At 39.6% G+C, this 25,570-nt stretch overlaps 1 protein-coding gene across 5 annotated transcripts in view; it reads left to right on the top strand.

Annotated features, from left to right (window-relative positions):
- The window catches only part of IFTAP (intraflagellar transport associated protein), a 65,233-nt gene that overhangs the window by 23,816 nt on the left and 15,847 nt on the right, over positions 1-25,570 (top strand). For 4 of the 5 annotated variants that reach the window (XM_015074408.3, XM_015074411.3, XM_015074409.3 and 1 more), the window contains exons 3-5: positions 18,634-18,707; positions 20,150-20,221; positions 21,604-21,670. The exons of the other annotated variant lie outside the window; for it this stretch is intronic. In XM_015074408.3, coding sequence (XP_014929894.1) covers positions 18,634-18,707; positions 20,150-20,221; positions 21,604-21,670 — 213 coding nt within the window. The remainder of the gene's footprint in view (positions 1-18,633; positions 18,708-20,149; positions 20,222-21,603; positions 21,671-25,570) is intronic. 5 annotated transcript variants of the gene reach the window in all.

Raw genomic sequence — 25,570 nt, 5'->3', positions numbered from 1 at the left:
ACAAATTTCAGGAATGTACAGTTACCATAAGATTTGTGATCATTCGGCCTGCAGTGTCCAGCACGAGAGACACATATGGTGGTTGAGCACTTGAAATGTGGCTAGTGCTGCCCACTTGAGGTTTAAATTTCACTTAATTTTAATTAGTTTAAGTTTAAATAAAAATGCTCATATTCAGCTCAGTTATTGGAAAACTTTTAAATATGTTTAGGACAACTTGGGTATGTGAATTAATTTTTTCAAATGTAAATTTTATGAAATACTGAGGAGTCCCCTTCTGTGGTTTCAATTACCTGTGGTCAACCAGGATCTGCAAGAAGATGGTCCTCCTTCTGAATTATTGTCAGAAGGTCATAGTAGCCTAATACTACATCATAGTGCCTGTCTCATTCACATCATTTCATCTCATCAGATAGGCATTTTATTGTCTCATCATCACAAGAAGAAGTGAATATGGTATAGTAAGATATTTTAAAGAGAGAGTGACCGACAATTCACACTTTTATTATAGTTACTGTTGTAATTATTCTACTTTATTATTGTTGTTGTTAATCTCTTACTGTACCTAATTTATAAATCAAAGTTTACCATAGGTATGTATGTACTGGAAAAACAGTTTATATAGGGTTTGGTACTGATTGGGGTTTCAGGCATCCATTGTGGGTCTTGGAACAAATTCTTCATGGAAAAGCGGGGAACTACTATAAACACAGATCAAGTATTTCTGATGAAAAATTTTCACCTGGGGGCACCTGAGTGGCTCAGTCAGTTGAGTGTCCGACTTTGGCTCAGGTCATGATCTCTTGGTTTGTGAGTTCGAGGCCCACGTCAGGCTCTGTGCTGACAGGTTAGAGCCTGAAGCGTGCTTCAGATTCTGTGTCTCCCTCTCTCTCTGCCCCTCCCCTGTTCATGCTCTGTCTGTCTCTGTCTCTCAAAACTAAATAAACATTAAAAAATTTTTTAAAAAGTTAAAAAAATTTTTCTTCATCTGAATTGAGATAAGCTATAAATGCAAAATATGCAAGGATTTTGAAGAATTTGTATAAAAATAGAATATAAAATATCTCAGTAATATTTTCATTTTAAGTGCATTTAAAATGACAATATTTAGAAAATTGACTTAAATAAGATATGTTATTAAAATTAACTTCACTTTCTAAAACTTTAAAAAATGTGGTTGCTTGAAAATTTAAAACCACATATGTGGCTTACATTATATTTCTACTGAGCATCACTGCTCTAGATCAGTAGTTCTCAAACTTGGCTAAATATCAGAAAAACTTCTATAATGTCAAACTTGTATAAGAATAAAGATTTCCAGGACCACCTGGGTCACTCAGTCAGTTAAGTATCCGACTCTTCATTTTGGCTCAGGTCATGATCTCACAGATCAAGCCCCACATCGGGCTCTTTGCTGACAGCCCAGAGCCTGCTTGGGATTCTCTCCATCTCTCTCTGCCCCTACTCCACTCACACACTCTCTCTCACAAAATAAATAAATAAATAAATAAATAAATAAATAAATAAATAAATAAGCTTAAAAAAAAAGAATAAAGATTTCCAGATGCTTTCTGGGCTTATTAAATTAGAGGCTCTATAGTGAAGGGTCCAGGAATTTTTACAGTCATAATGCTTTTCACTAATTCAGCTGTACCACTAGTTTTGAGAACCTCTGGTTTAGACTACAATTCTGATAATGCAGTCCCTTAAAAGGCAGGACTATCTAAATATCTTTTTTAAGGTATTTAGATTTTTTAAACAATACTTATTTAAGTAATCTTTATAGCCAACGTGGGACTCGAACTCACGATCCCAAGATCTAGAGTCACATGCTCTTATGACTGAGCCAGCCAGGCATCCCCTTGTTTCTGTTTAAACTATAATGTTAGAAGAGACATTCCAGTGCTCTTAATTTTAGCTTAATTCACTGATGTATTCACTAAGCATTTGTCTTGAGTAACTTTAATTGTGACAATGATGCAAAGAAGAGCCATTACTTACCCTTTTTATAGCTCAGAGAACTGAAAGCCATTATAAATTAACACCTTGCCTGAGGACCGGTCAGGGGTTCAACTCCAGACATCTGACCCTCCTCTGTATCACTATACTCCCACAGAAACATCTGGGAAGGTGAGATTGTAGGAAAACTAGTCTAATATTATTATTGATAAGCAACTAGCATTTAGTAGGCACTAGATATTGTGCTAAGCACTTTACCTGGGTCATCTCATTTCTTATAATAGCCTAGTGAATTTTTTCTTATGTTTTGATCTTTACGATTGCCAACTTTTAAACAGGTGAGGACATGAAGGCTTAAGGTTAATAAACACCTCACTATTGTGGACTGAACTGTGTCCCGCCAAAATTTATACAATGAAAACTGAACCACCAACGTGAGTGTATTTAGAGATAGGGTCTATAACGAGGAGATTGAGGCTAAGGGTGGAGTCCTAACCCAATATGATGTGTGTCCTTATGAGAGAGACACCTCAGGGATGTGCACACACAGAGAAAGGCCCCAGGAGGACTCAGCAAGAAGGTGGCCATCTGCAAGCCAAGGAGAGAGGCTCAGGAGAAACCGAACCTTGCTAACACCTTGATCTTGGACTTCTAGTCTCCTGAATTGTGAGAAAATATATTTGTGTTGTTTAAGCCACCCAGTGTGTGATATTTTGTTATGGCATCCCTAACAGACTTTCCAAGGTTATGTAGCTAGTTATTGGTGGAATTAGATTATGGACTGAGTCAGTGTAGCTCCAAAGCCCATAATCAACCACTTTGCTTTTTCTGTCTTCCTCGTAGCATCAGGCAGTTCTTCTCAAGATCTGGGAGTCACTGGCATGCAGATACTGTGGACCACGGGAATAGTTGCACTTCCTCAAAAGATAATTATTTCAATGTTCTTTAGAGTGTAAGCTTCATGAAGGCTGGATTTTGTTCACCGATGTTATTCTAGTGCCTGAAGCAATGCCTGGAAATATAGAATAAATAGATGCTTAATAATATTTGTTGAGGGTCACCTGGGTGGTGGCTTAGTCAGTTAAGTGTCTGACTCTTGATCTCAGCTCAGGTCTTGATCTTAGGGTCATGAGTTCAAGCCTTGCCTTGGGCTCTGCACTGGGTGTGAAGCCTACTTGAAAACAAATATTTGTTGAATAGATAAAAAAAAAAAAGAATGTAGAATGCCAAACAGGAGGGCCTCTGAGATCCAAAGAACATCCACATTTAATGGACGGGTACAAGAAGAAGAAGAAGTCCATGAAGAAGACCATGTCAGATGCCCCCTGTTTGGATTCAGTATACTAGCTAACTGGGAGCCATAGTAGAATTCACACACATGTAGACACACACACATACACAGGGAGAGAGACAGAAACAGAGACAGAGAGACAGACATTGCAAGCGATTTTGAAAGGCAGAAGCAAAGAAGGAGAGAAACAGTTGGAGTCAGGGAGACCAGCAAGGACCCTGAGCAGAAATACGTCCTTGGAGGTATGGAGGAGGGCAGTGGAGGGGGATACGGAAAGCGGGGAAGCCTATAATGAGACCCTGACAGCACCTGGCCCAAGGTGAGTGCCAGAGGAACAGGGAGAAGCGTCAAAGATGAGTCACAAGTGTCTGGCCTGGAGAGGCGGAGGCCCATGGAGGCCGAGTGACTGGTTTGAAGGCACACAAGTCTCATTTCAGGAGGCTTTTGTTTCTTTCCTTATTGGGCGTCTGCTCTGTCAAGAGCTTACGATCTTGGGCTGGGATTTGCTTTACGCTTCCGGACTGATAAGTTTTGAGCTGTCAGTTCAGCCAAAGGAATATCACTACTCATACTTGACAACTTCTAAAAACTGTAATTAAACAGGAAAGTGGTGACAGCGCGTAAAACAACACGTTTCCAAAGTTGACACATCATTTTGGTCCCCAAAGCCGTTTTGAATTTGAACGCTAGAAACGCATCTTTCAACTTCCATAGGGTTCCAAAGAGTCTCTTCCCAGTCTGAAGAATGAATTTAAAATCTGCGATAGAAAAATACCACAGAGAAAAATAGAGAAAGCAGCTGGCACTCTTACCCACTTCAGAGCAGGAAAGGAATTTCAGCGGAGCATGAAAACAGCTTTCTCTCATGAAAGAAAACACAACAACAAAAATAATCCCTGCTGTGTAGCCTTTTGCAGTTGTTTCCTGTCGAGTATTAGACAGAGACCGGCAGGCTTAACATTGTTTTGATACCCCTGCAACCCGCAGACAGCGGAGGAAGTTGGAGACGAACCGTCCAGCTTCATGCTTCCAGGTGGCACGTTCGCCACATTTTCTGCGCTGTTGTTGTCGGTCACTTAATTCCCTACTGAATATTGAGTGGTGTTTTTAGTTCACAGGCCATTTGCAGTGTCTTTCTGTTTCTCCTTTTTTTCTGTTAGCCACGTGAGAAAAAAAAAGGCAGCTTGGGAGGCGCTTTTGCAAATGGGAGTTTAACAGTGAAGTGCACGATGGAAAACAGCACAGCAAATAGCAGTAAACTTGCCTTGACCTAAGACATAGGCCACTGGGATGTTAACCTCAAGAGGAAGTTGTAGGAAGCATAGTATGAGGACTTGCTAATAAAAGCCACTAGGCAATTAAAAATCCCTGCTAATTAGTCTGGCATCCCCAGGGAGAGAGTAAGGAAGCGGTGTTATTTTTGAAGATTTTTATTGATTTTTTTGTTTGTTTGCTTTTTGGTATTGCTGAAAGAATTTTTTTAAAAAGTTCATGATTTTATATTGACTTAATTTAGTTTTATATCAGTAGTTATATGTACGTGACCTCTTTATCAAAACATAGTACCGGGCGGGGGGAAGGGGGGCACCCGGGTAGCTAAATTGGTTAGGCGTGGGACTCTTGATCTCAGCTCAGGTCTTGGATCTCAGGGTCATGAGTTCCAGCCCCGCATTGGGGTCCATGCTGGGCACAGAAAAACATAGTACCAAGCATCACATAGAACCCTCAAGGAGGAAGAAAGTGTTGAATAAAGGGAACTCATTTGTAGCAGAGCCCCATGGAAGAAACAGCACCAGCAGCATTAACCTATTCTTTCTCTTCGAGGGAACATCTGCAAACTGTAATTAAGCAATTTTCATTTGTTTCTCTATTTCTTTTGTCATCACTAAATCACTACATTTAGGGAGCAAATTGACAAATTAGATAACACAAAATGGCTGGTTCAGTGGTGGAAGGAAATCTCCCCTCCCTCAAATTATGATGCATTTTGAACTGATTAAGCCATTTTGTTTTAGATACATGAGCGTAAATCTTCAGCTGTGGTTGTTACAATTCATTTTCTACACATGAATATTTGGTCCATAGATAATCATTTGTTTTCTGTGTCTGCTATAACTCAGGTGCAATTGGGTAAGGAAAGAAAATGTATTGGAGTATTTACAATGTTTTGAATTATAATCATTAAACTTATTTTTTGGCAATGTTGTTAACACATAGTATTTTGTTGCAATAAATTTCTAGTGTGTTTTCTCAGTGAAGTAAGATATTATGAGCTTGTAAATTGGGTTTGTGTGTAAATAAAGGATCATTTTCTTTGATTCTCCTTATATGTATTTAGTGTATATATATTGTATATATTTTGTGTGTGCATATAAATGAGAGAGGTGAATTTTCTTGGGCAAACGGAATCTTGAACTTTTACAAACTAAAGCAGAAAATTGCTAGTGGCCAAATAAACTTTTAAGATGGTCACGGTCAGCCTTTAAGTGGCTGATTAAAACAATATTAAGTGAGTGCGCAGTTGTTTTGTATGCGTTTGTCTAACTTGAGATGTTATTTTTACTTATCGTTGTTAAATGTATTACTATACTTGAAGAGAAAGAGTAAATTACTTAACTTGAAACCGAGTTGGTTTTCAGACTGTGTCCTTTGATTCAGTTGAACGGACCCGTATTCAAATGTGAGTGGTTTTCAAATCTGGAATCTTTCAGCTGTAGAACAATAATATTTTCTTTGAAATGGTCAGCTAAACCCAACGGGATACAAACAGGAAACTTTATGGTAACCAAACTCATATCTTCTTTGTATGAAAATCAAACCACAGTCTGTCTAGTTTGCGATTGTTAGTGTCTTTTTTCTCCTCTACTTGGATTGCCTCCAGATGAGATGGATTTACGTGACACCACTTAGCTCAGTGTTCTTGGAGCCCATTGTTTTTTTAGCACAGAGAAGGATCATTGTACCATTTTTGTGAGTTTTCTGGACTTAACCTGCCTTTGCATTAGCTATTACAGCGTACGGGTTGCTGATTAGAAAAAAGGGATTGTGAATCAAGTACCCTATTTCCTGCCTCTTCTCTATAAATTATACTTTGTGTGACTTGCAGCCCGTCATCTAATTTCAGGGTATAAGGCTTAGTCCCCAATTAAAGTGTCAATGCAGTTCTTGCAAATGTTGAGATCATTTCAGTATTGACTGTATTCCTGCTATGTTTAGGCATTGAGCTAAAATCTGGGAATAGAAGATGGATGAGACACAGTCCCTACTCTGATATATCGTTCTTCCTTATTTCTGTGTGCCCTGTGCTCCACACGCTCTAGATGTGTGAAAGCACATTAGCAATCACAGGCTGCATGGTTAGGGGCTGATTGGTAAGGTAATACTAACTATTCTTTACATAGTGCTGATAAAACACTACCCAGAATATTGCGCTTGGTCTGGGGGACTCAGTTTTAGATTGAATAAACACTCTATCTGAGTTTTAAAAAGAGCAATTAGAATGATTAGAACAGTGGATTCTTCAGAATTTTTCTTTTTTTTCTTTCAAGCTTTTTAAATTTAATTTTATTTTTTATGAAAGATGCCCTGAATTACCCTGAAAAATGAGGGAATGTGAGAGACATGTATAATTTAAGTGTATTCTTGCATTGCTGCATGCCAATGAATGGGTCTTGGATTATTACAGATTTGTGCAGAAGATGTTATTCCACCTCATAAAGTTTGAAAACTCCTAAAAAGCATTTATTTGTAAAGGAGATGGAAAAAAATTACTTTCTCTAACTTTCTCCAACCTGTGTGAATAAAAGAGGTTGTTCTTAAGTTGATACATCGTTGTGCAGGTAGGCAGAAGGGCATGATCTCAGGGTGAAGGAAAGTTTTTTCGGTCGATGGGATTTTGTTTTATGAAGAGTTGGGTATACTGCCCTTGTATTTCTCATTTTGTTGCAGGCAGGGCCAGTGTATGGAAAGGATTCTATTCCAGCTTAGGATTCAGAAGACCTGGTCTAGGCATTTATTACTTCTTTGACACTACAGGCCTACCACTTAATCTCTCTGAATCGGTAAATCAGGGATAATCCTGCCTTCTCAGTGTGTCTCATATGGTTGTGATGTGAATCAGCTGAAATATACATGAAGGTACTTGGTAGGTTTTAAAGATGTACACCAGTGTAGTTTTATTTATGGGGCCTATTTAGGATTTCAAAGAGAAACATCAAGGTTAAATATTAAAGAAATCTTGAATCTATAATACAGAAAAAAGAAAATATTGTTTACAGTATTAGTGGTCCACATCCCATTCCTTGATGGAGTCACAACCAATTCTGTATAGTATATATTGTGTAGAGTCTATGTACAGTGTCTATTGTGTAGTGTAAGACTATACAATTCAGGGAATAATCCTACACTGGCCTCTGGTGGATAGAATAAATAGTATGTTTACACATAACCTTCAGGCAAAGGTATTTATCTCCTTTGACAAAGATATCAGATACTACATCTTTATGTGATTTTTTTTTTTAATTTTTATTTTGAGAGACAGAGACTGAGTGTGAACAGGGGAGGGGCAGAGAGAGAGGGAGACACAGAATCCAAAGCAGGCTCCAGGCTCTGAGCAGTTGGCCCAAAGCCCGACACTGGGCTCGGACTCAGGGGCCACGAGATCATGACCTGAGCTGAAGTCGGACACTCAACTGACTGAGCCATCCAGGTGCCCCTTTAATTGAAGTATAATTGACACACAATGTTACATGAGCTTCAGGTAGACAACATAGTGATTCAACAAGTGTGCATTATCGTGTGCTCACCACAAGTGTAGCTACCATCTGTCACCATACAACACAATTAAAATTCCTTTGACTATGTTCCTTGTGCTGTACCTTCCATCCATGTGACTTATTCATTCTATAACTAGAAGCCTGTACCTCCCTCTCTTTTTAATTCTCAATTTTTACATCCTACTCCCAAGGAATCTTTACTTGGGAGTCTTAAGTATCACCTGGGAGATGCTTATTAAAATGCAGATTCTTGGGGAATCACTCCCCAAATTTTGGTTCAGCAGTGCTAGTGCACAGACTTTTGGATCAGCTTTCAGAAATATGCCCTATATGAGATCAGGGAGAGATATAGGAAGATGTATTCATTCCATAAAATTCTCTGCTTTTGTATATTGTGTTTTCCTGGGGATAAGGTCCACAGCTTTCATGAATCTGTACGGTTATTTCACTTTAACCATTTTTTTTTTTGTGCTTAATGTTACCCTATTTATATTATTTAAAAGGAACTTGGACAGTAAAAAGTGTGATGGGTTACAGGAGCAATTTTACTGTGATCTTGCTAATTGTTAGGACATACTCACAGGATTTTAGGGTGGGCTTTGGTTTGGCATACGTTCTGTCCCAGGTTTGAGGGATTATAGAGCATGTGCACACAGGGTTACTCTAGCACAGGGAAATCTCCTGGATACTTGTGTTGCCAGAAGAACTGTGTTCCCTATGAGCATTTTTCCATTCGAAGTGTGCAGGCAAGAGTCTTGGGAGACCACAGGGATATAGAGGCATCTTTCGTGTACTTTAAGGAGATGCTCCTCCAATAATTTTGGTGCTTTTGGTACATTTTTTGCTGTGTATTTTACACATGAAGTTACTTTTAAAGACTCACTCAAGTGTAAAATTTTATGATTAGGTAACTATGATTTAAAAGAGGGACATCAAAATTGAATATTAAAAGAATCTTGGACCTATAATATAAAAAATGTAATTGTGAAATATTATGTATGTATATGTATTTTTTTTTCTTCAGTATTTCCAGGAAGGGCTTAAAAATATTTTTTAATGTTTATTTATTTTTGAGAGAGAGAGAGAGAGAGACAGAGTGTGAGCAGGGGAGGGGCAGAGAGAGAGGGAGACACAGAATCTGAATGAAGCAGGCTCCAGGCTCCGAGCTGTCAGCACAGAGCCCAGCATGGTGCTCAAACTCATGAACCATGAGATCATGACCTGAGCTGAAGTCAGATGCCCAACCGACTGAGTCAGTCAGATGCTCCTTCAGGAAGGACTTTTTAAGAAGGAAGGAAATCTATATAGGTATCCTCCCTGGAAGAAGAGACTTGGTTAGGTAAAATGCTTTTCGCCTATAAATAGGTTTATTTTTTTGTTCATGGTAGGAAAGCTAGAAAATATGGAGGTATGAACACACACATTCTCTCTCTCTCTCTCTCTCTCTCTCTCTCTCTCTCTCTCTCACACACACACACACACACACACACACACACAAGAAAATAGAAAACATATCCTTTCTATAGCAATAACATTTTTAGCTGCTCCACAGTCACTCAGAATAAAAATGACGTCTCATTCTCCCTGCAGCTGGGTATAGCTGTTTGACTAAGTTTGTGCCATTAAAAAGTGAGGGGAACTGATACGTGTAACTTCTGGGTGATACCCTTAAGACACGTGCCCAAGTCTCTTCTAATCCTTTCCCCCTGTCTGGAAATAGGCAATCGTGGAGCAGTCCTTAGACACAGAGGTGGAAGCCATGTGCTGAGGATGGCAGGGCACCCTGCCAGCCCAGCTCCCTGGACCATCTCATGGAACAGGGCCTGCCCACTTGTCTAAACTGTTACATAACAAAGAAAAAATTATGGGGCTCGAACTCACAAACTGTGAGATCATGACCTGAGCTAAAGTCAGACACTTAACTGACTGAGCCATCCAGGCTCCCCTATGAATATCTAAATTATAGTAAGGGCTCAACTTACTATACACACACACACACACACACACACACACACACACACACACACATATGTATATATATATGTGTTATATATTTTTTCATTCATTTATATATTCAAATTTATTATGATTATTTTATAAAAGTGATACCATACTATACATACTTTTGTAACTTGCTTTTTCACATAATAAACTTCCCAATTAATAAATATTATTTAACAGAATTTTTAAAGACTGCATAGTATTCAATTGTGTGCCCTAATTTACTTAACCATTCTCTTTTTTGTTGGACACGTAGTTATTTCCAATTTTTGGCTATTAAAAACGATGCTACATTGCACATCCTCATTCATTCAGTAAATGTTTATTGAACATCTGTGTGCCAAGTACTGCTCACATAACTGACCAAAAGAGACAAAGGTCATTACTTTCAGGGAATTTGCATCCTAGAAGGGCGAGAGAGCAATGAATGGTAAACATAATGAGTAAGAAAAATATTTGTGTTAGAAGATAGTAACTGCTCTGGTAAAGAAAAAAATATACAGAGCAAGATGTGGGATCATGAGTGCCGGTGGGGGGTAGAGGGTTGCATTTTTATGTAGAGTGATCTGGTTAGGCCTCCTTGGGAAAGTAAAATGTGAATGAAGTTTGGTAGGAAGCCATGGAGTGAAGCCTATGCATTCTAGAAGGAAAGGCATTTGAGCCCAAGGGAACAACCAGTGTGGAGGCTTGGGGACAACAGCACCCCTGCCTGGTTGAAGAGCAATGAAGAGGTCACTGTGGCCAGAATGGCATGAGCAAAGTTGAGCAAGGGAGCTGAGACCAGAGGGTATGGAGGTGGTGGGGCACGGACAGCCTTGCTGGTCCTAATAATGCCTCGCTCCTTATTTATCTTTTTGGTAGCTCCAGCTTTGCACCCTTCTTATTCATGGCCTTTGGATAAATTTTTACACATGGAAATGCTGGTTCAAAGACATGCAAAAGTTTAAGGACTTGATTACGTAAAAATTTTCAAGGGAATAGATCAGATATTTTCTTGTGGATAAACTCTTAGACATGGAAATGCTGGCTGAAAGATATGCAAAATGTTCTGTCTTTGAGTGAGTAGAAGTTTTTTTTTTTTTTTTTTAATGTTTATTTATTATTGAGAGACAGAGACAGAGTGTGAGCAGGGGAGGCGCAGAGAGAGAAGGAGAAACAGAAGCTGAATGAAGCAGGCTCCAGGCTCCGAGCTGTCAGCACAGAGCCCGACACGGAGCTCGAACTCACAACTCACAAACCATGAGATCATGACCTGAGTCGAAGTCTGATGCTTAACGGACCCAGGCTCCCCGAGTGAGTAGAAGTTTGAAGAGAATAAATTATATGTGTCTCACAGGCAGAGGCCAAGCCTTAATAACTTTCTTATCTCCTCCTCCAGTCTTTCAGCTTAGCACTCAGTGAACTCACTGGTTGAAGGGTTGAGTATCAATCTACATTCAGTCTTAAATGTTACATGTCCTTTGGACTGGAGAATGAATGTTTTCCCTTTTAAGAACTGTAAGTACTTTCCTGACAGAGAGGTTCCTGCTTTCTTTAGGCTTACATTTTAGTGGGAAGAGATAGGCCATGAAGAGTTAAGAAAGGTAATTTGAGATGATTTCAGATACATTTGAAGAAAATGGGAACATATACTAGAGTGGCCTCATGCTAAGTCTAGACCATGTGAGGAGATAAGATGATCAGAGAGTTTTAGCTCCAATGACTACTGCATTCCTTCCATTGTCTGGGTGTGGAGGGAAGTTGAAACTATAGTTGTCTTCTGTTTTGGTTTCATCATGTTGTGGCACTGCATGGAACTGGGTTAGCAATGGCGTTCCTGGGATCAAACTCAACATCAGAATCAAGGGAGAGCAAAATGTGGAAACTGCCCAAATGTCCATTCACTGGTGAATGGAAAAAACAAAATGTGATCTATCCATACAATAGATAAAAAGTAGCAAAGTGCTAATACATGCTGAACCTCAAAGATGTTATGCTGAGTAAAGAAGTCAGGCACAAAGACCACATATTGTTTGATTACATTTATGTTGTCTAGAAAAGGCAAACCCATAGCTATAAAAAAGTAGATTAGTGGTTGCCTGCCGTTGGAAGTAGGAACAGAGAGGGACTCCAGATGAGCACCAGAGACCTTTTTGGGGTGATGGAAAAGACGTAAAATTTAATTGTGGTGATGGTTGCACAACCCTGTGTTTACTAAAAATCATTGAATTATACATTTAAAATAAGGAATTTTGTAAATTATACCTCAATAAAGCTATGGACAGGTGGAGCTACTATTCATGGGTACTTAGATCCTTACTGTGAGTTCTTCACTGGATGACTATATGACCTTGTGACTCTGGATTTGGCTCGAGAAGAGGAGCATCCCATTTGTCTGTAAATATTTCCGATTAAGAAAATGAGTTGTTTGTGCACAGACTTGAAAGTTCTAAGTAGGTAAACTTGTGATGCAAAAAGAAAGGAACTTTTGGATGCAGCAAGATCCTGCCTTGTGTAGGCAATGTCAGCAGCAACTGTCACCCTGTTATGGACTCTGGGACCTAAGGGAGGCTGTGCTCACGCATGAGGTATCTGCTACTAAGGCAGGCCACCTCCCTTCCGTGGCCTTGGCTAAATCAGTTGGGAAGGTGAGCTTATCTTATGGGATGATATGTGTAGCCTCTTTGCACCAAAGTGTAATCCATTTCACAGGTTGCAAGCATGCCGTATTATCTACTTCCATCATCACAGAGCTTGTTAAGAAAAAAGGAGTTACTTAGGGTGTACCAAATTAAATTAAAAGAATAGTACAGGTTGCAGTGGAGAGATAAGGTGAATATTTGGAGATATCTAGAGGGAGGAAATATAACCACCTGGAGATAGTGTCTTCATTTCTGTTTTGGAGACAAAAAATTAAAAAATAAATAAATAAAACAAAAGAACTCCCTTTGTGAGCTCTTTTTTTCCTTTCTTAAATCCTTTGCCGAGGGTCCCTTTAGCTCTTACCTGGATTACTTCCTGTACTTTCTACTTTTCGCTCCAGTGTCTGATCTCCTCTGCTCCATTCTCTCCATCATCTCCTTAGAGCACAGCTCTGATTGTGACTCCCAAGGGCCTAGGTTAAACTACAGTTTTTGTTTGGCCCTCTGAGTATCACCCCTTCCACCTGTCACTGAAGGTGTGCTCCCACCTTCCTGGAATACTCTGTGATTCTTCCTCAGGCCCCCTGTTTTTCCACCTTGGGAGCTCTGCTCATGCAGCTTTCCCTTTTTGTGGGATAACCTCAGCAGTGCTCCGCTGTTGAAATTGTAGCTGTAGTCTTCCAAAGCCCAGCTCAGATGCTCCACGCCTGTGTGAAGCCTTTTGTGATTCTTCCAAACCTGTTGTGATTTCGCCATTCTCTTACTTTGTACTCCCTTACGTCGTCCGCCGTAGTTGTGTTCTGTTTTGGTCGTTGACATATCCCGCTTAACTTCTCTGGAGACTCTGTAAGCGTGGGGACGGGGTCTTGCCCATCTTTGTCACCTTGCATATAGCCGATGCCCACAATATAACTTTCAGATCGAATGGATTGCACGGCTCAGTGGCCACTCAGATTTTCTTCCTGTAAATCACCTTTCGGCTACTTGACACTCCCTTCACAGTTTTCTCTCTGTAAGTACCTAATGCTGGACATTTCAAAAATTTCAACTTATTCCTGTTGTGTCCCGCATCTTGGTCTTTTGACACATGTTTTTCCAGGCCAGGGTTGTACATTTGTGTCTTGGCAGCTTGAGAGCTGACTGTGAATAATGAGTCAATTATCAACCAGCCTCAGGGAAAGCACAATTATTCCTGACTGGCCTGGCTGAGGTAATCCTCTCCTCCCTGTGCCCTTTCAAATGAAGAACATAAAGCAGTTGGAATTCAGAGCACTGCAAAGGGAATTTAGACAAAACCTTTGTCTGCTGAATTTAGCTTCTTTGGATTTATTCTGATTTATGATTGATTGGTTTTTAAATTGCTTATTTAATCCTAACGACTATCGCTCCAGGGGAGGCCGGATACGAAGGAGCATGTGATCAAGAAGCAGTGGAGTGAAGTAGTTTGGCTGGACAAATCAAGAGCAAATATTATTGTCCAGAGAAACATTGCTCTAGGCTAGGAATATAAAGTGAAAATCACCCCCTGACTTTCAAAGTACCCAACCTTGTTATAAGCATGATTGCTTATCCCCTATTCTTTTTGCAGAAGGCTTTTTGCAACTGCCCAGTGTTGCACAGAATTTCCCCCCATGTATTTTTCTTTCCTTCCAGCAACATAGCCAATATCTCTTCGTGACTGAGCACACGCTCTTGATTTATATTGCCGTTGATCGTGGGGCAGAAGGACAGACTCTCGAGGTTGCCGTCAGGAATCAATGGGTCATGAATTCTGATGTCGGTTGTGTTGATCTGTGAAAACTCTCCCACGAGCGTGGTGATGCTGTTCTCAGCACATGGGGTCTAGTCTAGTCTGGCTTTTGTATGGGCAGAATTTGAATTTTTAAAAAGCTTTTTTACAAAATTGAGTTTCTGAAAGCGATCACTTTCATCTGGAAGATACACAACCAATATGTGGTTAATGTTTAACTTATCAAGGCATCTGTGGTTTCCACCTTTTCAAAGAGTGAAATCTTTTTCCTTGGCCTGAAATTAGACATGGTAGGTATAGTTGGTGGTCTTGTAAAGGACATCTGTTAGAAGCTTAGCTGTTTGGTACCAAAAGAAAATTGAAATTCCATTGCTTCAGAATAATGAAACCTTAAAAAACCTTTAGGAGAAAACAAACAAACAGACAAACAAACGAAAAAACCCTTTGTTTCATCCATATTGAAGTTTTGACCCAGAAACACCGCAAGAAACTGTCTTTCAGGTCTCAATAACCTACTTGCATTCTGAAATATTGCTGCTAGATTTCTAAAGTGTATTATATCTGATACTTATTTCAAAGCAAGAAACATTACGGATGAGATGAAAGGGGTAAAAGGACCCCGATGGAGCACAGAAGCAGATGAGACGGGCGCTTGGGTGGCACGTTTGGATTGCCACCAGGATAACTCTAGGAAGCAGCAGCTGGCTCTCTGATCAGGCTTTAGGCCACTTTGGATTCCGGGCTGTGCCAACATCTGCCATTTTGACATTATCATATCGAAAAAGAACTTTTTTTCCTATCTTACTCTGCCAAGAGATATATTATTTGCTGTTTTTTTCAAAAAATGATAAAAGCTTTCATAAGAAGCATTCTGGGTCTTTGGAGTGATAGAATATACATTCTTATGAAACTACTTTCAAGGTTCAGGAAGGAGGCTTAAAACTATAGGTTCCGTCAGAGAGAGAACAAGTTCTTTTCTGAATCTTCTGGTATTTTTTCTTTCTTTTTCTTTTCCCTTTTCTTTTTCTTTTTCTTTTTTTCTTTTCTTTTTCTTTTCTTTTCTTTTCTCTTTTCTTTTCTTTTCTTTTCTATTCTATTCTTAAGTTTATTTATTTATTTTAAAAGGAGGGGGGCACAGAGAGAGAGGAAGATAGAGAATTCCAAGCAGGCTTGGTGCTGTCAGCACAGAGCCCTACGCAGGGCTCGAACTGACAAACCATGAGATTAAGAGATGATGTTTAAATGACTGAGCCACCAGGCATTCCTCTTCTGGTATTGTTTTTAGTGAAAGCTTTATGTTTACAAAAGGAAGTTTTAAAAGAATGAAGAAGATGTTTTGTTAGATCTGAGATCCCTGCAATAGCTCAACATCAGCATCAGACGATGGGACTTTGTTATGTATTGCTCATTATTTTGAAGGAGTCTCATTTGGTTATCTGTCAAATAACCTGAGCGTTTCATTGGAAATGGCAGAGGAGTGCATTGAGTGATTATGGGAACAATCAGAACTTGTCCTTACAGAGCATCTGTTCTTCTCAGACATCACTGCTTCTCAGGTATTTAAGTCAATAGACTATTACAACAGTGTGCTGGGACGTAGTATGTTCTTAGTAAATACTAGCTTTAGGTTGTGCTGGATTTAAAGGAAAAGCAGGGAGAAGAGAAACTATTCCACCTCCTATTAGGACAGGGCACTGAAGGGGGTGCCTGGGTGGCTTAGCTGGTTAGGCGTCCGACTTCGGCTCAGCTCATGATCTCATAGTTCGTGGGTTTGAGCCCCATGTCGGGCTCTGTGCTGACAGCTCAGAGCCTGGATCCTGCTTCAGAGTCTGTGTCTCCCTCTCTCTCTGCCCCTTCCCCGCTTGCACTCTGTCTCTCTGTCTCTCTCTCTCTCAAAAATAAGTAAACATTAAAAAAATAAAAACAAAAACAGTGCGCTTAGGAATGACCGGTAGCCACAGGAAGTCTTCTTGTCTCTAACTTTGATGAAGTTTGAGGAGCCCTTCCGTTCCTCAGGTGAATCTTCCTGTCTCCAGGCATTTCTGTTCAGATCTTGCTCTACCCTGCTACCTTTGCTTATCTTTCCCCCAGGACCGATTTAGGACAGCTCTGGTTGTAAAAGGGGAAGAAATCGGGGAGGTAAGTCCTAAGACCATCACTTCCTCACCTATCTGATCTTTTCTAGTGCTGGTTGCTTACTCCAGCAGTATTATTGGCAACATTCCCATTACCTTACTCACTCAGCACTCCACCCCCTGACCCCCACCCCTCCATGCCAGCTGCCAAGGCTAGTGCTTCCCATCAGAATTTCTGCCTTCCCAGTGGAAGCTACTTAGGAGTCGTGGATGCTGGTGTAGGAGTAAGGAGAGAGAACTGACCTCAGCTTGTGTTATTTATTAATACAGACTTTTCAAGGAAAAAATGATGCATTCAGTATTTGCATTTTCCCTCTCTTGTTTATTGAGTGTTAATAACGTATTACAGACTAGGTTACCTTACCTCTGTGCCCCAACAGTATTCCAGCGTTAATGTCCTGTAGATACCCCTGCAAGTCTTAATTCTGCCAATGATGGGGTAGACGGAAGCCAACAAAGGACTCTGACTGAACTTGCACTAGGCTGTAAACAACAAGAATCTCACTGCTTTTGATGCCATGCAAGTCACAGCTCCAGAGAAACAAACATGGCCACGCTGCTGGGTTAGGCTGTCTCCTACCGCTTTGGTTAGATACACGCCTAGGAAGCACACAGATCAAAGTTCTCCTGGCTCTACGACTACCATTGGTTCTTCTTGTGCTGTTGTAAACTTTTCTTTGTCTCCTTTCTGGGATTTTTTTTTTTTCCTGTTTCATTCTTCTGTACTCTAAACACCCTTTCCCTTCATTTGCTATATCACTCTAAGTGGCATAGCACTGTGATTGGGAGTGTGGATTCTGAGTCAAAAGGCCTGGGTTCAAATCCCCACTCTGTGATTTGCCAGCTGTGTGACTTTGAACGGGTTACTTGATCTCTCTAGTAGGTCTTGGTTTCCTTGTCTGCAAAATGGGGATAACAGATAGTACCTACCTCTAGGGTTTCTGTGTGCCTTAAATGAGATGTATGAGGCCCTCGTACAAGAGGATTTGACACTCAATCCATGTTAACCCTCATTATTAGTTCTAATATTGAAAATAATTTTATGGCTTAAACCCCTATCCCAGTGTAATTTTGACCAGATATTTACCTCTAGCTATGATACAGCCTATGCCTATGCTGCCTCTGGGATGTTTCCCTCACTATTTATACTGGCACCTCAAATGAGCATGATCAAAGCTTAATTCATTACCTCTCATCCAAATTTATCCCCCACATTTCTGTTAATGGCATCATGTTATCATAATCTTTTCAGTCTCTTAATTTAGGATTACTCTTAGACCCTTTCCTTATCCTAAGAAGATAATCACAAATGTGAACAGATTTAGCACAAAGATACTATAATTATAAATAGTCAAGAATGGTCAAACATTGCTCTTTAGAATTACATACGTGGACGCACAGATAAAATATGAGAAAAATAGCCATTGGGAAAAAATTTTATTACAGCTTTTCTGTTTTGTAAGATTAGGAGTGATTTTCTAATTTTAATTTTTTTCTCTTGCAAATTTTCCAAAATCATCCATACATTGTTTCCACATAAGGAAAACCTAACCTCAATTTTAGAAAAAAAAAGAGAAATATAATATCTAAGAGTTTTGCAAATACTGTACTTTATTGACCTTGTAATGGTGGCTGAGAACAGTGTTGGATATATAGTAAGCACTTAATAAGTATTTATTGAAAAGTGAATGAAATAGTGTTATCTTTCTATGCATTTTTAGAAATAATTTTATAAGTTTTTTTTTTAAATAAAAGTTTATTTATTTCTTTTTGAGTGGGGGAGAGGCAGAGAGAGAGGGAGAGAGACAGAATCCCAAGCAGGCTCCATGTTCAGCATGGAGCTCAATGTGGGGCTCGATCCCATGACTGTGAGATCATGACTGGAGCTGAAATCAAGAGTCAGGTGCTCAACCAACTGAGCCACCCAGGCACCCCAGAAATAATTTTGTAAAGTTAAGAGTGCTCAATCCCTCAAGCATTCAGCTTGTAGATTTCTTTGAAAAACATTTTTTTTTTTTGGTTGTTGTTTGGAAGAAAGATTCTCAATAAATGTAAAATTAACTAGACTCCATGTGGTGGATGTTTTATAATATCATTTCAGAGGATAACGTGACCAAAAGAGGAGCATTTGGAAATGATTCTTCAGAAAACGTATTTCCTTCAGAAGAGGAACAGGTAATACCCCACATTTATAGAAACAGGAAAAAAAAAACATTTTTTATGAATTAGAAGAAGAGAGAAAGAGAGTGTAAGAACATAAGAAACATTGGGCAGTACTGGATCAGCAACTCAGACTCTTAATTCTAGGCATGGCATTGGGATGCTTCATTGAAAATCATTACATTTCATGATTTCAGCAGCCAAAGTTTATGACGGTAACATAGTTATCCCCCAGTTTTTAAGTTCCCTTAAGGAACTGCCATCTAAAAATTCTTATCATTGTTTACATATTTTAGCTTGTCCTCTACTTGGAAAAAAAAAAAGAGTTCCTTTTTATAATTATCTGTGTAAAATAGGAATTTCTTTTACCTGCTCTGGATTCATCTTTTTTTTATTGATTTTTTTTTTTTTAATGTCTAGTTTTGAGAGAGAGAGACAGACAGACAGATGGCAAGCAGGGGCGGGCAGAGAGAGAGAGGGAGACACAGAATCCAAAGCAGGCTCCAGGCTCTGAGCTGTCAGCATAGATCCTGAAGTGGGGCTTGAACTCACAAACCACGAGATCATGACTTGAGCTGAAGTTGGACGCTTAACCAACTGAGCCACCCAGGTGCCCTTGGGTTCATCTCTTAAAGTGAAATCTATTATCCTGGTTTTTCCAAGATTTGGTCAATAAATATTGGATGCTCTCTTCCCAATTTTAAAGACTTAATAGACTATATTCATATTCTCCTTGGCTATGGTTCTTAACTATCAAGGAATCCTAGTGGAAGCTAGTGTACTTTTTACACCATTTGAGTTTCTACTTTCTAGTTCATCATGTCTTCCTTGTGGTATTGTGGACAAAAGTGTACATGAGATTGTGGTTTCATACAAGGGAACAAAGGTCTCTGTGTTATTAAAGTGTTTATACATAGCAGAGACCTACAATTCTTAAATTCCAGAACTTGCTCCCAATGAGATGATTATGGGACCTAACCATTTTTTTCCCCTGTAAAGGATTCACTTTCTACTGGCAATCACTGGCAATTGGTGTATTTTCTATCGAGTCTTTAACCAGCACGTGAGAGGCAAAGAATTGTCCAATGATATTGTTTCCTAATAACTTGAAAATGTTGTACTAGCATTCTCTGGTTTGTCCTTCAGAGGTTCAATGGGATGGAATGGGAGGTGGGGTAATGAGGTGGGGAGTGTTCCTACTTTACACATGAGAAAACTGAGGTTAAGTAATTTACTCTAGGTTATACTGTGGATGAGTGTAGAAGCAGAAGTAGAAGTCAGACCTCCTGAAAACTATTCCCTGACCACTACTATGACTTAGTGGATCTGGTCCATCATGCATAGCTAATTAACAAAAACTGGAAGGGGAGTTTTATTGCCTGAGGGGCTACAATGTCAGCTCCTTTATTTTTGGTTGTTTCATTTTCCCATCAATGTGTCCTCACTGTTTTTTTCAGATAGTGATAGATGAAGGCCAAAAAGTTGGCAGTACCTTTCAAGGTGATCTGAATCGGGCAGGAAAGGTGAAGGTAAGGCTTGATTCAATTTTCTTCCGTGGTTAAAAAAAAAACAAAACAAAACAACAACAACAAAAAACTACAAAGAAAAAGAAAAAGTCAAAACAAAACAAAACAAAAAAACCCCACAGGACTCATTTGCTATCTCTCATACAAAATTGGATCATTCAGCACATTTTACTGGTGTTTAAATATCTTTGAAGTATGCTTGGTTGGTGGGGTTCCAGATCTTTTCCCCTGGAAGCTTAGCAAATGGAAGGGGTGCTTCAGTAGAGAAACATGACTCTAGTCACCCTGAACATACACCATTATTAAGAGAAATGGCAGTCTAACAGTTTTAGTACTGAAACCATCATGGTGAAGATAAATTCTTGCTGTCACTTGGATGCCAGGAAATAACTACACTTATGTACTTACAAGCAATGGAAGCTTCCATTTTTAATTCATATGCCAGAGCCAGGGTCTGGGAAGTAGAGCTGGGGGAAGAAAAACCCAGGCTGTGTTTTGAATTCCATTTACGAGATCTGAATTTCTAACTTTATGGTATTTCGTTATGAGCATGTTTTAGGTCACGAGCATTTCGACATTATGCCTTTACTCTACTAGGTCTCCTTTATGCCAGTGGTGAAATCATTTTCTTATTTACACTCTGGTATTCACCTGAGATGAATTAGTTCGTGTCTGAAATGTTACCGTTTTGTTAATCTAAAATGTCTCATTGTCAGCTTGCTGTGGAGAGCAGGATTCCACGAGGACTAGTCTTTCATTGAAATGCTGCTATTGTGTCTGTAAAGGTCATTTGCTCTGCTTTTTACCTTTGAAGTAATTTTCAGTTTTATTTGTTCGAAAGAGAGAACACTTGATTTTTGGCCCTGCTCACCTCTCTTGTGATTTACCTGGGGCAGGATGATTTTATTTCCAATGAACCTTTCTCTTCTGCTTTCTTTAGTTTCTTCTGACTCTAGAGTGAAAAGCCCATTATGGTAATAGCCAGACCCAACACCATCATTTGGTTGAGAAGCAAAAGCAATAAAACAAAAACAAAAAACCAGAGTCACTGTTTTGGACTGTCTTGGTAGTAGTATATATCCTGGGAGGGAATCTGGGAACAAAGTCCCTTTTCAAAAACTCCTCAGACCATCCTTTCCCTTTCAGTATAGAGATCTTACTATCGTGCCTATAAAATCCAGGCTAACTTCCAAATTTACTGCTTCTTTCATATGTCTTCGGGAAAGCACAGTGAACACAAAGACAGTTAGTTGAGACTCAGAAGTTAATGAGAAAAGTGGATTCAGTTGCTTACTTTGAATGCTGTGGAAGGGGGTTCATTGATTCTTAATTGTATTTTTTCAGTAGGTCTCATATACATAACAATGATGTTAATCCCTTTTTAGGTGGACAATTTCCTAGATTTAGAAGATTTGGACATAGATGAAGAGACTCAGCCCCAAATGAGCAAGGGTATGCTTTCTGTTTCTTCTCTCTACTGCTTGACCTCTTTCCAGAAACTACCAATAAGACTTTAGACAGGTTTTTCTTTCTTTTTTTTTTTTTTTTTGGCAATCCCTACCTGCACTTACCCTGACGTAGGGAAAACTACAGTCCTGCAATTTCTTTTTCAATAACAAAGATTTCAGCTGAAAGTTCAAAGCCTGTTGAAGGTTGTAAACTCTTTGGTAAAATGAAATAAAGACGCCCCTCCCTGCCCCCACCCCATATGGTTGAGTTTCAGATAATTTTAAGCCATTTGAGTCAAACCCTTATTTCTTAGAAGTACCGTGTAAATTGAATTATTTTTGAGTGATACCTAAAGTATCAATTGATCATAGAAATCCTAAAAATAGCGGAATTCATCGTAAAATAAAAACATAAAATCAAAATCTTCACTTTTATAAGTATTTATTAAATATATAAGCCAAACATTTACGACTAAAGATATATTGTAAATGTTTCTTTCAGGGCGTTTTCCCATTTGGGCTGGGCTGGGAGAAGCTTAATGCTAGTCCATTGATGTTTATGTAGATGAGGCCTTTTTCCTTTCCTGCTTAACATTACTGTGTAAACATAGGTGTCCTTTGTTGCTCAAAAAACCTTCGAAATACATTCAAAATTGGAGTCGTTTGGTTTGGAAATTCCTGTTCCTAATTTAATATGCAAGAATATCTTAAAGTTAATGTTGAATGTTAGGGAAGGGGCAGTTTCTCTGGGGGTTTGGTTGCTGGTGTTGAATTGTTGTTTACAGTCTTTAGGTAATTATAAACATGGATGACAGTGATTATTGTTGGGGAGGGTGATTAATTTATAATCACCTACACATTACAGTGTGGGTGTTGTTAGTTCTGGGGATGGTGACTCTGTGTAAACTGGTTGTATGAAAGTCCCTGCTCTGGCTTCTCTGGTTGCCCAAAATTGAGAGGCTTTGGTAATTGGGAATAATGAACATTTTTATTCTGCTCTGAAACATCACACTACTCCACGGAAGGGAGTGTTTCTCATGCACTCTGTTAACCAGTAGACTTTACAGATTTTTTTCCTTACTTACTTGGTTCAAGTGAGATCAGAGATCTAAAGGAATCATGCTCCAGAGAGAGGTTCTTTTAACTTTAATACCCCAGGCAGCTCTGAATGTCTCTATATAAGCAGCTTAAGGGGTCCGACTGGATCAGAAGGGGTAACTAAGGACTTATCAGGAAGCCAAGTTTGTAGAGAAAACACACTGTTTGGGGGAAGAAGAGATGTTAAAAATGCAGATTCCTGGGTCCTATTCCCAAGACAGAGTCTAATTCAGAAGGTCTTTGGTGACAGCTAGTGCTCTACATTTTTAATCACTATCCCAGGGGATTCTGATTCAGTTGTCTGTGGATGACACTTGGGGACAAATGGTTCTAGTTCGCATGTACTACATTTGCAATATAAACTTAATATTCTAGGAAGGCACAAAAGTAGACAGGTTGGGCATTTTTTCCATGCCTCAGATGTCTTGCTTCCTGCCATTAACAAGAATGTGTGTATACTGGCATAAACCCACTTAGTCCACACATCTGATTTTGGTGATAGCAGTCTTTCAGATTAGCCTTTTTACCTTTCCCATTATTTTTACATTGTTTTCTTCAAACATTTTTTCAAGTTGTGTGTGTTTTTTTTTTATTACCAGAGCTATTTCTTTAAAGAAAATAGCATATAAACATCTCCCTGCTATAGCAGATTTTTCCAGAAATCAGATAACAGGCAGTATTTCATTTGTGTATAAAAGGTTGCTGAGGCTAAACCAGGTCTCAGTGGACTTGAAGGAGCTAGTCCCCCCGTCCCATGTGGAAAGCAATGTGCAAAGGCCAGACAGAACAGCAACCCAGGCTTCGGTGATCGATTCCAATTTCTGAAAAGACCACCAGGACTTCACAATTTTCATAATGCACAATCTGGGTCATTTGAAAGGAAAAAAAAAGAGTTAGTTTGTGCCAAGGTGAATTTTCGTTTGGGCCTAATTTGTATTACACTTCAGGAATGTGAGCAGAAGGCAGATATTTATATCAGATGGGAAATGTGACATTTGAAATAGGCAAGTTGCTTGTATAATCTTGGCAGCTGAGAGGTTTACCGATTAGATTCTGTTGTTATTGTTTAAGCAACAGATTTGCCCAGGGCAACAAGGAAGAGTTGCGTATTGTTTTTCTACCATTGATTTTATTTGCTCACCTTATTTGCTTTCATAAATATTCTCCAAGATTCAGGAGCATGATTCTTTCCCGGGATTTGGCTTATCATTTTGGCAGCTTGGGAGGAGACGGTGTTTCCAAGGAGCCAACTCGGCGCAGCGGTCTCGAGCTGTCGTCTGAGGGACACATTGGCCACCAAGTTTGGTGCCCAGTGTGTCTTTGACATCAAATTAACCCCTTTTGCCTCCTTTGAATTTGAGATAGGTGGTTAGCCTGATGGTTACTGTCATACCCGACTCTTATCCAGAAAAATCGTTATTTGGCACAGGTATTAGTTATTGTGCTGAAGCCTTAAAGCAGGAAGAATCTTTTGGTCTTCTTTCTTTATTTTTTCCCCTCATTTGGTCCAGCCTGTGTTCTGGCTGAGTGCAAGTTGACTGAAGAGAGTCTTTCGAGGTTTTATTCTCAGCATGATGCCGTCTTACACAGGTCTCTTGACCGGTGGGTGTGCTTATGCCGTGGTTATGTTGGGTGAAAAAGGGCAGGTGATTCTTGCTCAAGCATTGGCAGCCTTACCTGATTTTCATTTTCAAGCTCTCTGGTACTCCTAATTCTAAGGAAGGCACTAGTCACCTCTTGTTTCAAAAATTCTTTCCTTGAGGCGCGTGTGTGTCTCAGTCGGTTAACTTTTGATTTCGTACAACTCTTGATTTCGGCTCAGGTCATGATCTCACGGTTCATGGGATCCAGCCCTGCCTTGGGCTCTGTGCTGTCAGTGTGGAGCCTGGTTGGGATTCTCTCCCTCTCTCTGCCCCTCCCTGCTCATGCGCGCTCTCTCTCTCTTTAAAAGTAAATAAACATAAAAAGAATTCTTTCCTTCTCTGCAACTTCAAGCAGCTTGTGCAGTCTGTGAATGGACTGGGACTCATTCCACAGACATATAACAACTATGACTGGAGCCTGGAATATAATGAAGAATAAGCAGATCCAGGTCTGTCCTCATGTAATTCATTAACCAGATGTTAACCAGATAATCACAAATGTAGGATTATAAGTTGTTTTAGATCTCATGGGAACATATGGTGGGGTAACTTAAATTTGTCTGTGGGACCAGAGAAAGCTCTCCCAGAGCCTGAGATCTAAAGGATTTGTACCTGTAACTAGATGAGAGGGGTGGGGGTCAGGATGAGGGGAGAGTGGAAGAGTATAGGAACAGCATAAGGAACAGCATGTGTAAAGGTCCTGAGCTCAGAAAGACATATTTCAGCCAACTTATAGCTTAGGCATTTTGTTTCTTTTATACTTAGGACTGTTAATAATCATTCTTTTATTGCTTAGAAGACTACTAAAAACACTGAGAGAGAAAAATTCTTGCTTCAAAATGTCTCTCTATCCCTGTTCCTCCAGTTTTGTTTTTGATTTTTCCTGTTCTTGCAATTTTTATATGTGCAAACTTACCTACCTATGAAGGCCCAGCTTGAAAGCCACATCAGCCACAGGGGCAAATCTGCCACCCGATCCTCATGATTGTATGAAGAAACTTCCACTCCATTCCTGAGAAGAGAACAGAATTGGGGAGACATTTCTGCCCTTTCAACATCCTCTACCTTTTTCTCTCCAAGGGAAATGTAAGGCTGTATCTACTTAGAGAGATTGGGAAAACAAACTGTGTATATATGGCTCAGTCCCTTTGTTTCTTCTTTTG

The sequence above is a fragment of the Acinonyx jubatus genome, chromosome D1 (genome assembly GCF_027475565.1).
Source record: "Acinonyx jubatus isolate Ajub_Pintada_27869175 chromosome D1, VMU_Ajub_asm_v1.0, whole genome shotgun sequence".
NCBI lineage: Eukaryota > Metazoa > Chordata > Mammalia > Carnivora > Felidae > Acinonyx > Acinonyx jubatus.
The sequence above is the reverse complement of the archived record's forward strand: the minus strand, read 5'-3'. Positions and strand labels throughout refer to the sequence as shown.